Raw genomic sequence first — 13,523 nt, 5'->3', positions numbered from 1 at the left:
AAATTATGGGGTCAGTTTGACTTCATCTTTTTCTAAAATAAAAATTTTTAAAACATCCTTCCGAAGCGGGCAACGGGATTTCAATTCCGATGACCGACAGCTTCTTACGGACAAACCCCACACCAAAAATAGTGCCGACAACATCATTGAAAAATTTATCAAAATAGCTCACCTGCCTATTTTGAATATCTTTCTCTAAAAAAGTAATTTTCAATTTTCATCTTTAATTCATTTTACCTAAATTAAATCTTTACTTTTCTGTTTTCTTTATTTGACTAGTTTATGCATATATTTTTCATCCTCGTTAGTTAGTATATAATTTATTATAAAGATTACTAAAATAAAATTATTAGTGTTACAAATTATTCTCTTAGACTCCCTACGAGCCACCTTATATTTTTCTAGTTCTCCAAGTTTTTACATTTAAACTAATTTTACATTTAAACTTTTTTACATTTAAACTAATTTTTATAACAAAGCTTCTTATTTTTTATCTTTTCTTGCATATTATTATTCTACCACCAACTATTTTTATTCATAAAACTACATCATTTGTCACTTCTTTAATAGTGTCAGTTACTTTATCTCATATAGAATTAGCTTCTTCATGAAAAACTTAAATCTTAAAATCTTGAAATTTACTCATAAAATAATTTTATTAGTATGCTCCTCATATAATTCTATGACAATGTTTCATTGTTTTATTTATCTTACAACTCCTCCGTTTAAAATCTAGAACTAATAATTGAAGTTGATTATTTAAATTTTCACTAAGAATGACCTTGCAATCTTTATATTTTATTAGATTTATTCATATAAGTAATAATATGTTCATCTAGTTTCTTAGATAAAGTATTGACAGAAATAAAATCATAAACTAAAACAAAATCTAATATGGTTTACTTTCTTCATTAATCACTCTAAAACTGTGACTGCCATGAATATTTATGAATATTTTTAATGAATATTTTTAAAATCTTCTACCACTCTACTAATATGTCCATTTAAATCTCCTCCAATAAAAAATATTTTTTCAAAAAATATCATTTATACTCTTCTTCTAGATCATTCCAAATTTTTCGTTTGAGTTTATGTCTAAACTTTCTTGAAGAGCATAACCACTTATAACATTAAAAATTTGAGTGTCAATATCATTCTTTAAGGCTATATTTTTATTTCAATTCTATCAAATTTTATAACATTACCTTTCAAACTCTTACTATAATTACACATACACAAGTCTAATATGACTCCTATAAACCATAATATCTACTAATTCCATTAGTTTACCTGTGAGAGTACTACATATATTTCAAGATTATCATAATATTAGTATCATGGACTAACTTCTTTTGCCCGCATCCGTGAATAATGTGGGAACCCTTGCATATTTGATACTAAACCCAAGCGCCAAAGTACCAGCACTTTCACACTTTTGAAAATTCATGATCTGATCAAAACTTAAAAATGTATTAAGGTACAACATAAGTATTTAGAAAAATAATCATCGAGAAAAGAAGCATATTTGACCGTTGCATCCAGGCTCTTTTTTTGAAGTGTATAATGCAATAGTAAATTTTCATTTTTGTCACTGTACTATAAATGTACTTCAATTAATAAAACTAGTTGACTCGAGATTAAAATCATTATTGGTTTTTATTTGCATCAAACCAAATGATGGATTTTCAAAACAAGTGTTCTAATTTTAAACAACCAAATACCCTTACTAAACTTAAAAAATTGGGTTAAAATAATATAATTTGATAGCCTCAGGCATGGAGATCATCATAATAGGTATCCTATCAAACACACAGACCATTAGAAGCTTCTTTGGAAAGATAGACTATGTGAACCTTAGATTTCAGTTCCGCAGAAATCCCCAGTGCCTCTGGTTGTCTAATTGTTCCTGATTTCACTCTAACAGCACAAGTAGTACAACAACCTGCATATGTAGCATCAAATTATCATAAGTTGAATTACGATTGAAAAGCTTTATAAAGATAGACATGAAACAAAATAAGAAGCATTTGGAATTTAAAAAATATAAAAAGTCTGTTAATCATTCAACCACGAAATTAATATAAGAACGAGCAAAAATCTTTGAAACTTGAACATGGAAAAACCTTATCAATCCATCATTCAAATAACCAATGATTAGATCATGGTAAATCTGAAAGAAACACATTCAAAAAAAATAAAATACAAACAAATTACCAAAAGCAAAGTTCAGAGTGTCCCAGCTACCAAGTGGTTGATTAGTATGGTCCTAGAGAGTCAATTTTTGTAAAAATCATTACCAGAAAAACATTTACAATCATTACCATCCATTCAGTACCCATGGTTGCCAATTATTGGACAAAAAATATCATCTAAAAGGTAGTAAGACTTCGGTGGACCTATCTGCAAATTTCTTCTCATTAAAGAAAGAGAGAGCAGATAAATATTGTTAGGAGAGTGCTATAATAGAAGCCTAAATTATGCCCAATATACTAATAAATGAATGCCCATCAACCCAAAATATTAGGCTAAATAATCTCAGGTGCACCTCAATAATCCATCCTTTATTTGAGGGGCCTACACATTAAGAGTATAAATGAGATGATCTAACACAAGCTCAAAGATCAGTTCATTGATGGACTCACAAGTTGAGCATATCAAACGAGTCAGGATCAAACCAAAAACAAGTTGAGTTCAAGCTGAGCATGACTTGGCTGGCTGCCTTGCCAAGTTCAAACTCAGGGTAGGAGTATATTTTTTGAGTGCATATATTATGAGATTAAAAATATAATTTATTTATTTTTAAATAGAAAGTAAATCCAATACCTAAAGTTTCAAAATATTTGCACACTTTATGCCTAAGGAGTAAATTATGTTATTAAGCACTCTCTCCCATTTATCCTTTTCCACCCCCTTTTCTTTTGTTAACAATGCCATTTGTCAGTCCCTCTACCACCACAAGTGTCTTCTTCATCATTTTCCTCCTGATTCTCTATCATGGTTACTCCAAAACAGCTAAATGTGAATATTATACCCACCCACTCCGCCACTTTCACATTGTCAAATTGTCATCTTACTCCTACTCCGAAATCTTCTACTCCATCTTTCTATGGCCTCTATTTCCCTAAGCGTTAGATATATAGCAAAGCAACATATTAAACTCAAGCTCAACCTAAAGAACACGGATGGGGCTAACTCGAGCTCGACTTGGAATTTGTGCCCCATGTATGTCAATAGCGTAAAATAATGTGTTATAACCCTTAAATTAACATAGTGCACCTCCTATAAGATTATTAATAAGGGAAGAAGATGAAGGGCAGAACTATCTTAAAGGTGTGGTAGAGTAGATTTTAATTATTGTGTTTTCTACTCCTTATCGTCTCCACAGCCTTTAGGACCTCCAAACTCAACATCCTCCCACACAACTTAGAACCCAAAATTTATTAGCTCTTAAGAGCTACTTACCTTTTACAAACCCAAACCTAATTCCAATCCTTCCACATGCCTTACCCCTCCTTCCTCAAAACTTTAAGTCCTAAAACACAACCATCTCATCATGGCCATGTCCATAAAACCCTATTTCTCATCTCACCATAACTCCAAGCAAATAATCCCCCTTATAAGGCAACACTCAGCCATCACTTAAATCCATCACAAAACTATCCATAGTTTCCATCAGCATACTTCAAAAGCTTCCATCCTTAACACCGTACACCTCCATAACAGCAGTGTCTTTCACAAGTATAGATTTTTTTCACCATCAACTATTTCCCCTATCAATTTAATACAAAGCTTGACTCCAAAGGTGCGTACCAGTAACACCATAAAACTACAATAGCATTACTTGACAGATCAGTCTTCACAACATTAATGATATTCCTTTTCAAGTATCAAAAAGTATCCCCTCACGCTCCTCCACGCCGTACCAAAGGAATTTCCTTCTAACCCATGTAAAAAACAATGAAAACTAAAAAGAGCGGCGGATGAATTTCTAAAAATCCTTACCTCAAAAATGGTACTTGACCTTGGTCACTTCTACATTGCCCTTAACTTGGTGGCAATATGCATTTCTGTCATTTGACCACAAACACTGAATAAATAAGCCTACAGTTTTGAAACTCATACTACTTCTAGATTTAGCCTAAGATGAGTGTTTTTTAGGGTAAAGCTCACTTCCTTTAAGTGATGTAAGTTTTCTTTCTGGGAGTTATTATAATAGGACATAATCTGAATATAAAATAAAAGAAGAGTTAAGGTCACGGTATCTCATTCACCAAATTCATAAAGGTGGTAGGTGCGTTAAAGTCAAAAGGTACCAAAAGCCACTCAAACTCTCTTTAGCAGAATTAGAAAAAAGCCTTGTAAGTGTCTTGCTCTAGCACCCAAAATTAATGGTAAGATGACTTCAAGTTTAGCTTGGAGAATTTTATTGCAATTGATCAATCAGATCCTCAATCAGGGGTGCTGGAAATTTTTTATGATTTTATTCAATATTTTGCAGTTAATACATATTTTTTAATCGTCATATTCCTTTGGTACCAACATAATTGGAGAGGAATAGTGCGAAGAACTCGCCTACGTGGTTCCTTTCTCTAGTCAATCCATTGCCAAACTTTTTCCTTGAGCTTCTTCTACTAGTAATAACTTCGCTCCAACGGGACATTTCACCTCCTTGAATAGTCCTAGGAATCTCTAGAAAAACCTTTTAATCTCTTTACTCTTTGAAAAGTTTTGGTTTAAACTTTCACCATGCTAGAAATATGTGAAGTACTTGATAGCTCGACTATTTCTGCTTATAGAAGTACTACAAATCTTTGCAAGTATGCAGCATCCCCTTGCCTTCCCAATAAGCAAAATATAGAATAACATAGAAAAAGAAGAGAAGAAGCTCATTTTAATACAATGCCATTTTGTTACATGACAACTTTGAGGTCTCTTAAGATAAATAACATCTCTTTTCCACAAGGATAAATTCATTAGAATAATCTGATTCATATCTAAGGAAACACCCTCACCAATTATCTAATTAGTAAAATGGTAGATAATACTCATCTTAAAGTACACAATCATATAATCTAAATTACTCCTTTTTTTAATCCATCCCAACAAGCATGGATGTGCTATACATTTTTTCAATCCACACTTCTATACCAACGCCCCAACAATCAAACCCTTCTAGTTCTTAGAGTTAAAGATAATGGAAGTAATAATCATCTACACTAGTATGATAAGTCTAAATGACTCCTCCTTAGCTTGTTCATCCTTAGGTATTTGCATCATAAGTATGATCTTGGGGCCCACTTGATAAACTCCATCAATCTGCATGGCCTCATTAGTAGTGATGGTCATAGCTTATTTCTTTCCTGCACCATGTTTTGCAATATTCAGATTGACTTTTCATACAAATTTGAGTGTTATGGCCCCTAAATCAACATTTTGTAAAATAAGGCCTATAATTATTCTTTGGTCCTCCTTTTTTTTCTTCTTACGTTCACTAAGTTATGGCCCCTAAACTAAAGGTTAAAAAAACTCTTTCTAGTTAAAATTTTTAGTTTTATCCAAATAATAGACACACACAACTAAATGTAGTCTACAAGATTATAATTTAGAGAAGATTACCTGCATACTCACAACTATGGTCTCAATCAATCCTTAATAGGAACTTATAAACGAATCCAATGATACAGAAAAAGATAGTAGACATAGAACCTAACTGATATAAAGATTAATTAAAAACTAAAGATGGATTTACAGTGTATTGATCATGGAGAACCATGACAAATTTCCTCTAGCAAATGGTAAATAACACAAGATTACCAAGTTAATAGGCCAAAATAAATCCTAAATAGAAAGTTATACTCCAAACCAATGCAAAAAAGAGAGTAGAATTATAACCTAGTCAACACAAGCATTAATTATATAGTTAAGATAGGTTTAGATTGCACTAATCTAGGAGATCCTCAATGACTTTCCTCTCGCAATTGCCATCTCTTGGGTTAATTTGATCCACAAGTTCTAAGTAGCTTTCAAGAGCCTCCTTACACCACTGAGGTAGAGAGACAAACTAGAAACAGAAAACTTAAGTTTGCAAAGAGAGGAAGACTGGTCAACCAACTAAGAGAATAGAAACAATCTCATCAGTTTGGATGCATAAATATAGAATAAAATGAGCACTATACAATATAATTCAAAAATTAACAAATTAACAAACTAAGATTTAAGGAAACAAATCTAGAAGCTAGGATAAAAGATAATAAATCCTAACCAAACATCCGTACATAAAAGCTAAAGAATGTGAAAAAAAGATAATTTGTTTGCAATCATGATAACAACTTTATCTCAATTCCAATCAACGGAATTTTAATTTTGGAAAGATAATAAAGTGGTTGACACCTCCTTAAGTGAGATTTGATGTTGAATATTGTGTTCATGCTTTGACATATTCTCCAACTCTTTTTGAAAAAATATTTTGGGCCTTCTAGAAGCTTTTAGAATGATACAAATTGTTCTACAAAAATTCTAAGAAAAAAATAACAAAATTTTAGTCTCTTAGAATAGGTTCATTGGTTTATTTTAAGAAGACAACTTAAATATTTAATTGTATCTACGATTTAAAAGAAACTAAGTACTTTAGTACCTATGCCTTCACTTTTAGAGGAGATTCAGGATCCGTTAGGGGCAACTACAACTTCTTGTAAAGATGGTTATAAAGTAGTTGTGGGTAAAACAACTTTTCAAAAAGCTACGATGAAAATTATAAATATTTTTTTTTTTTAAAGTCAGACAACAAATAACCATCACACTATTAAAAAAATTTTTACAAAAAATAGTTTTTCATAACAAAAAATTCTAGAAAACAGCAAGAAAATAGTTCACTAAATAGAGCTGTGATGTCAGTTTGAAACACAACACAAACAAAAAGCTATCCCGAATAGACCCTCAAGTTCACAAAAAAGATAATGAAATTCAAGTTCACACTATAGAAAATCAAGTTGTGAATAATGAGGCTTATTATGGAAAGGCATACTCTACTTGTGCCTCTGCATTGCAATTACAAGGTTGCAATGTCTAAAGCAAACAATAAAATTATAATGACGCACAAATTAATAGCCTAAGACATGATATTGTGAGCATGTTCCTTGGTGTTGGAGTGTATAATTGCAATGAAAAGGTTGAGCAATGTTATTTACCGGGGAATAGCTTGTTCAGTTGTACTCCACACTTGATGGAATCACCTATATGATTATGGAGATTCTATCGCTCTTAATGAAAGCTAAACAAGAAACTATGAATCTAGGCTGTATTACAAATCCAAAATATACAAATTATGTTGAAAACCCCTCTTTAAGAATATAATGTGAGTGATAAGAAAATTACTCATATTAAAGAAAAAAAATTTACAAAAAAAATGCTTCCACAAATTCTCACAAATCAATTTTTTTGCCTTTGTTCATTAGTTCATGGCCCAAAAGATACTCAAGTTTATGCATCTTGATATTGTAATTTGTATTTGAAATACTTGGGGAATTGTTATGCCTACAAATACTTTAAAATAAATATTTTATCTTTAGCTCAAAAACTAAAATATTACATTTTTGGCCTTCCTTTTGTCCACAGGAACCTCAATTCCATCTTCAAAGATAGAATACTACAATTTTATTCCTTTAGATGTATGGCGTTATGTTTCCCCTTTGGAAACACATAAATTAAAAAAAACATTTATTCCTTAATCAAGCTAAGGAAGAAGTTTTTTTCTTTCTTACTTTATGCAAAAATTTACCTACTACAACAAAAAGTGTTCCTTGCATTTTGTCCACATCGGTGCATTCTACCTATGCTCGATTAAAAGAAAAATGGAAGTGAAAATCTCCCACTACCACTAATGCCCTTCTGGGTTCCTAGAAGGTGTTTGGGAATACAAAAAGATGTTAGGGAGGCTGTAGGAGTAAGGTGATAGGGTAGATGGATGGCGAGCAAAATTCTGGTGCGGATAACAGCGGGACAATAAACAGGAAAGAAAAGCATCAATTTTCCTGTTGCGCAGTAGTTTTTTGATGGTTGGACGATGATGGAGGTCTTTGAATGTCCAGGAAAGATCACCACTTTAATCCTACAGGACTACAGACACGCCGCATTAAGGAAATCCAAAAAAAAAATACTCCGATAGAGAATAACTAAGAGATATATCTCTAAGTAACTTAGCAATAGCCAAAATTCTCTAAAATCAAAAAAATAATAGTATATAAACAGTTCTCAAATAGTAAATAACCTAATTAAAAAATAGAAAAATAGGAAAGAAATAAAAAAATAAGAAATTTTGCTAAATTGAAAAAGGAATTGTATTTCGTGTGAAACAACATCCCATGATCACGGGATTTACCATGATCCTGCAGAATCGTGAGATCCCACTAGGGCTGTAGCGGGATCCATAGTTCTGTAAAATCCCGTGAAACTAGCTCTCGTGTCATTCTCTTGGGATAAGAGAGACTCCTTCTTCTTCTTTGGAAACCTATAGAATCAATCTATCACCACCATAACAAAATCATCGTCTTGTTGTGTCTGAGGCAGTCCCACTGTAAAATCAATATTCATGTCCATTTCATGCAACTTTAAACCGCATGTCATTACAAAGCATATTTTGATAAAATAAATAGTCATTCTTCTTCCACACAATTAGAGCTAGAGCTGCATATGGGCTAGTACTCTCACGAACCAGGCCCCATCAAGTGTGTTATATATTTTTGCAACTTCTCATACTCGGTCAATCGCATCCCATATGAGAGTTGGCGAAAAAAATAATAATAATGAAGTCAACGGCATGTTGAATCTCTCTCGATGGTAGCCACCCAGAAAGTAAATTGTTAATCAAGAAATTTAGTACCTCCCTCAACAAAGGCTGCCCCTTATTCTTATCGACTCATTGGGCTCACTACCTTCTATGACAACTGATGTTAATCCTGTTGGAGTCTTTCTCATAGGTTTAGCGTGAATCATTAGCATCTATCCCTCGTTGGTTGTAAGCTGATACTCTTCATTGATGTCTTCATTCTCTCTGATGCCACTGTCCACTTCTTCAGTTGTTTCCTGATCAGTAAAAAAATATCAATCTCTTATTTGGGCAATATGATGCAATTCGCCCAGAGCATAGCATTTGAACCATTTTTGGGCGGCACAGATCATGGAATGTTGGTGTTGGTTGGGTTCTACCTTTTGTTCACTTTGGATTGGTTTCTCCTTATATAAGTCAGCTTTAATGTTCTCATGGGTGTACTCTGGCTACGTAATCTTGGGATTAAACTATGTTTGTATGATATGATGGTCACCTGATGATGTTGTTGTTTCTTCACCATCATAACTATTGTCTGTGCATCGAATAGGGACTAACACGTTTGTAGTTTACCACATTCCTAACAGACGACTAAAATCCTCTAATATATTAAGTTGTGGTGTTCTCCTCGGGCTCTTCTAACTCACACTTCAATATAAGTTGCTCGAACTCAGTTATGTAGCTCTCTACTGAGACATCTTATTGCTTCAAGTAATGAAGTCAAAAGAATGTCATATTTGTAATGAACCAGCAAGTATTTGAGTTGCATTTCTAGTTTCATCTTTTAGAAGGTAATGATTTTATTTTTCCTTTCCAGTTGTCAAAGATGCTTTAGGTTGTCCCACCACTGCATGCTTTTTTAACTTAACGGCAGTTGGTTTTACCCTTCTGTCCGGTTAAACATTCTTGTACTCAATGATTTATTCTACTGGTTAGAATCACTCAATGAACTCGTCTAGATCCATGCTACCGTCAAAATTTGGCAAGTCAATTTTCACTCCAAACTCCTGGCTTATCCTCTTATATTTTATGTCAAATAATCGGGGTATGGATTCTTTATTACTGAAAACTATCTGGTGAAAGGAATTTGTTTCCTCCTTTCGATCTAGTGAGTCACCACTGTGGTAACGAGTAACATTAAGGTTGCCTCCTTTCAAAAGCAGTTTGCCTTTGTTTTAGTTGAAGGATTTCTCTATGCATGTCTTTCATAGAGAGCTCTCAAACACCTCATTTAAGGTTTCTCCAGGGCAGCATGACGTCCTGTTCTTCCAATTGAAATTTTGATAGAGAAGATAATTATGGCTTAGGGTGAAGAATTGAGATAGAATAGTTTGGGTATGAAGAAATTTTCTTTTTTTTTTCTTATTTTAAATTTGGGGCACAAAAACAAATCCCTAAAAATATAGAATTTGTCGGGCATTGATACAAAATAATACCATGCTATGGCTCCTATAAAGTGTTTGGGAATACAAAAACATATTAGGGAAGTTGTATGATGGGTAACGGGATAGGGAGGATGGATAGCGGATGAAATTCCGGTGTGGATGATAATGGGACAACAAAATGAAACGGAAAACAATAGTTTTCCTGTTGCAAACAACAATTTGCTGCTAGTTAGACGACGAATGAGGTCTACAAACATTCGTAAGTATCATCATTTTGATCCTATCAGGATGCAGACACATTGTCAAAAACAAAATTCACAAATATGACACTCTCCGATAGAGAAAATCCAAGAGAGATATCTCTAAATAATATAAAAATAGCACAAAATCTCTAAAACTAGAAAAATAACAAAATATAAATAGTACTCTAATAGAAAAGAACCTAATGAGAAAATAGAAAAATATGAAAGAAATAAAAAAAGGTAATAAATTTTGCTAAATGAAAAATGGGATTGTATCCTATGTGAAACAGCATTCCGTGATCACGGGATTTATTGGAATCCTGTGGAATGACAGAATCCCACTCAGGACTATAGCAGGATCAACGATTACACAAAATCATATGGAACCGGCTCCCGCATCAACTACTATGGGTACAACTCCAATGACAGATCATAAAGGAGTTACCGTGGTAGAAACTAACTCTAAAATTTTACATTTCATTTGGTGTCCACCTACTCCAAGAAAAAAATTGTTCATTCCCTTTGGCGTCCCCGTCACTGCCTTCTACCCAAGCTAAATTCAAAGAAAAAGAGAGGAAGAATCTCCTATTACAATAAGCAGCCTCCAGGCAACACATAAAATGAAGTCACAAAGGTGAAGACCAACTTCTTTAAGAGCTAGCTTTGCAGTGATGGTGAAGTGAATTGTACAATGAGTACATCATTGTTCCTATGGCTATACCACCACAAATTCTTAATCGGCAAACAAGCTCAATAAGCTCCTGCCAAGTGGTGCTACAAAATTCTTCTTGAATGATCTCCTATCCTTGATTTTTTTCTTTGATTACCCATCTACAATCCTCACCACAAAAATGTAAATATAGACAACCTCAAGTTGATCTGTTGGATCATAGCATTGTTGATATAGTTCTCCTCAACCTTCTAACTCCTTATATGGTACATTATGCGAAGGATTTTAGATGTGGTGTAGCTACAAAAAACTAAAATAAATGTGACTCCTACAATGATATGCACATAGCCAGACTTCCTCCTATTGAAGTTTCAGTTTCTCAAGATAGATCTTGAAGCAGTACACGTTTTTCTAGTTTCACAACATTGCATTCCAAGAAAAGATTAGACAACTTCTCAACCAAAAGTTTTACCCATGAAAAATGTTAGGAAAGCCAGGAATGACATCTCCCATGATCATTCAAAGGCAAGCAGAAGCTTGCTTGGGGTAGTGATTGGAACTCTTAACATCGCAACATAACACATGTTAGAAACAATACAAGAGAAGATTGCTCTTAGGCTTCACATTAGTCAAAGTAAAGTGTGTGAGGAGAACGTCACGTCTTGGAAGGCTACTATCAATTAAACTTACATTGAGCCAAATTCTATAAGAGGCAGAAACAACCTAGTAGGACAATGCTAGCACACAATTTGACAATGTAAATCTAACAATATTTTAAATATATTTAGTTTGCCATTTTAATTATTTAAATGTTCTATTCTTTTATTTGTTTATTGATTTTAGTGCAACAGGTAATATTTTAAATCTTCATTTGCAAACATTCATCAAAGGACCTAATGATGATGATGATCCATCTAAGGGTACAATTGTTTGCTTTTAAACAAGAAAGCATGTCCTACAAAAATGACTTCATTTTCACTCATGATAAGCGAAGAGAAAATCATCACGTTTGAGGGTAATTTGAGTAAGAATGAAGAATTTGACACTAATGTTGATTGCTGACTACATCCATCCAAATGTTTAAGCTAACAAAGTATGCCTATTTTTCAAAACGTACCTAAAGGTAATCAAATGAATCGTAATAAGACTTCAATCTCGCCTTAGAAGTGGTCTCAGAACACACAAAAGCAAAATAAAGCAGCATTTGTGCGAAATTATGCGGCATGTGGTAACCGAAACAACAAAACAGTTGGATTCAGTTTAAAGATAGCACAAGAGCAGGAGAGAAGTACCATGTCTGCAAGCAAACGGCAAAGAAATTTCCTGCGACTCAGCCGTGTGCAGAATGTATTGGTCCTGCAATAAAAATCCCAAGGAAGTTTAACTATCCAAACTCACGAAAGTTCAGGAATGATAGAATTCCATTTACCTCGGGGACGAAGAACTGGTGTACAACCTCCCGCTGCCGGTCGTGGACGGTGACTCTGTGAACTTGAGCAGCGGCTGTATGAACCGGTGCTTCATAATGATCGGAAACTCCGACGGTTGATTGGAGCTCTGCTTTTGTCGTCGCGGGAAACATATGACCCCTACCCCGAAAGGAGGAATGTCGGTGCAAAGAGAAACCAAATCCACTGGATATGGTCAGAGCCATTTGCATCGCAGCTTCTTACGTCTCACCTGAATTTGATGCGCAAAGTCAGTATTCCCGCTCTCTTCACTTGCCCTTGAACGCGCGACGCAGCAGGTGAAATAGATAAGTGGCAATTAGGGGATTTCATAACAAAGGAAAAAGTTGGGGGATTCCAATTAAAATTCCTGCGAACTCTGGGTAAAAAGTTAGTTGTGAAGCAAATGTAGGGGCTTTCAAATGAAGTTGATGAGCTATGAAATTATTATTCAACAGATATCTCAAGAATAAAGATTATAATGTCCATACAGAATATTATTATTTGTGCACAATTTTTGAAACAGTTCAAAAAGAACAACTTCAAAATATAACAAAAATTCAGAAGTCTTTTTTATTTAAAATTATGCATCGCATAATACTAGTAAATAAAACAAAAATTATAATTAAAATAAGGTTCAAAAAGAACAACTTCAAAATATAACAAAAATTTAGAAGTCTTTTTTTATTTAAAATTATGCATCGCATAATACTAATAAATAAAACAAAAATTATAATTAAAATAACAACGAATAATATTATTATAACATTTGTCTTCATGTCAAAACGATCAAGTCTCTTGAAATTTTTTTTTTCCAAAGAGAATCTCCACAAATTGTCGCTATGTGAAGTGGGCTCCTCACAACCCTGAGCTCATAAAAAAAAAGTCACAATCATTATGTGTTATGTTTCCGGGACACCTATAAAATTTGTCCACTACATGTTACTTTTTCAT

The 13,523-nt window shown here is 33.5% G+C and overlaps 1 protein-coding gene across 2 annotated transcripts in view; it reads right to left on the bottom strand.

Moving 5' to 3' along the window:
• LOC110030640 (ferredoxin-2) overlaps window positions 1-12,893 on the bottom strand; it is a 32,637-nt gene extending 19,744 nt beyond the window's left edge. For both annotated transcript variants that reach the window (XM_020733462.1, XM_020733454.1), the window contains exons 1-3: window positions 12,551-12,893; window positions 12,414-12,477; window positions 1,854-1,942 (exon numbers count right to left, since the gene is read on the bottom strand). In XM_020733462.1, the coding sequence (XP_020589121.1) occupies window positions 1,854-1,942; window positions 12,414-12,477; window positions 12,551-12,781 (384 nt within the window). In that variant the 5' untranslated portion in view covers window positions 12,782-12,893. The remainder of the gene's footprint in view (window positions 1-1,853; window positions 1,943-12,413; window positions 12,478-12,550) is intronic.
• Between the last annotated feature and the right edge of the window lie 630 nt (window positions 12,894-13,523).

This window comes from Phalaenopsis equestris, unplaced genomic scaffold (genome assembly GCF_001263595.1).
Source record: "Phalaenopsis equestris unplaced genomic scaffold, ASM126359v1 Scaffold000002, whole genome shotgun sequence".
In the NCBI taxonomy this organism is placed as follows: Eukaryota; Viridiplantae; Streptophyta; class Magnoliopsida; order Asparagales; family Orchidaceae; genus Phalaenopsis; species Phalaenopsis equestris.
This window is presented reverse-complemented; position numbering and strand designations above follow the sequence as displayed.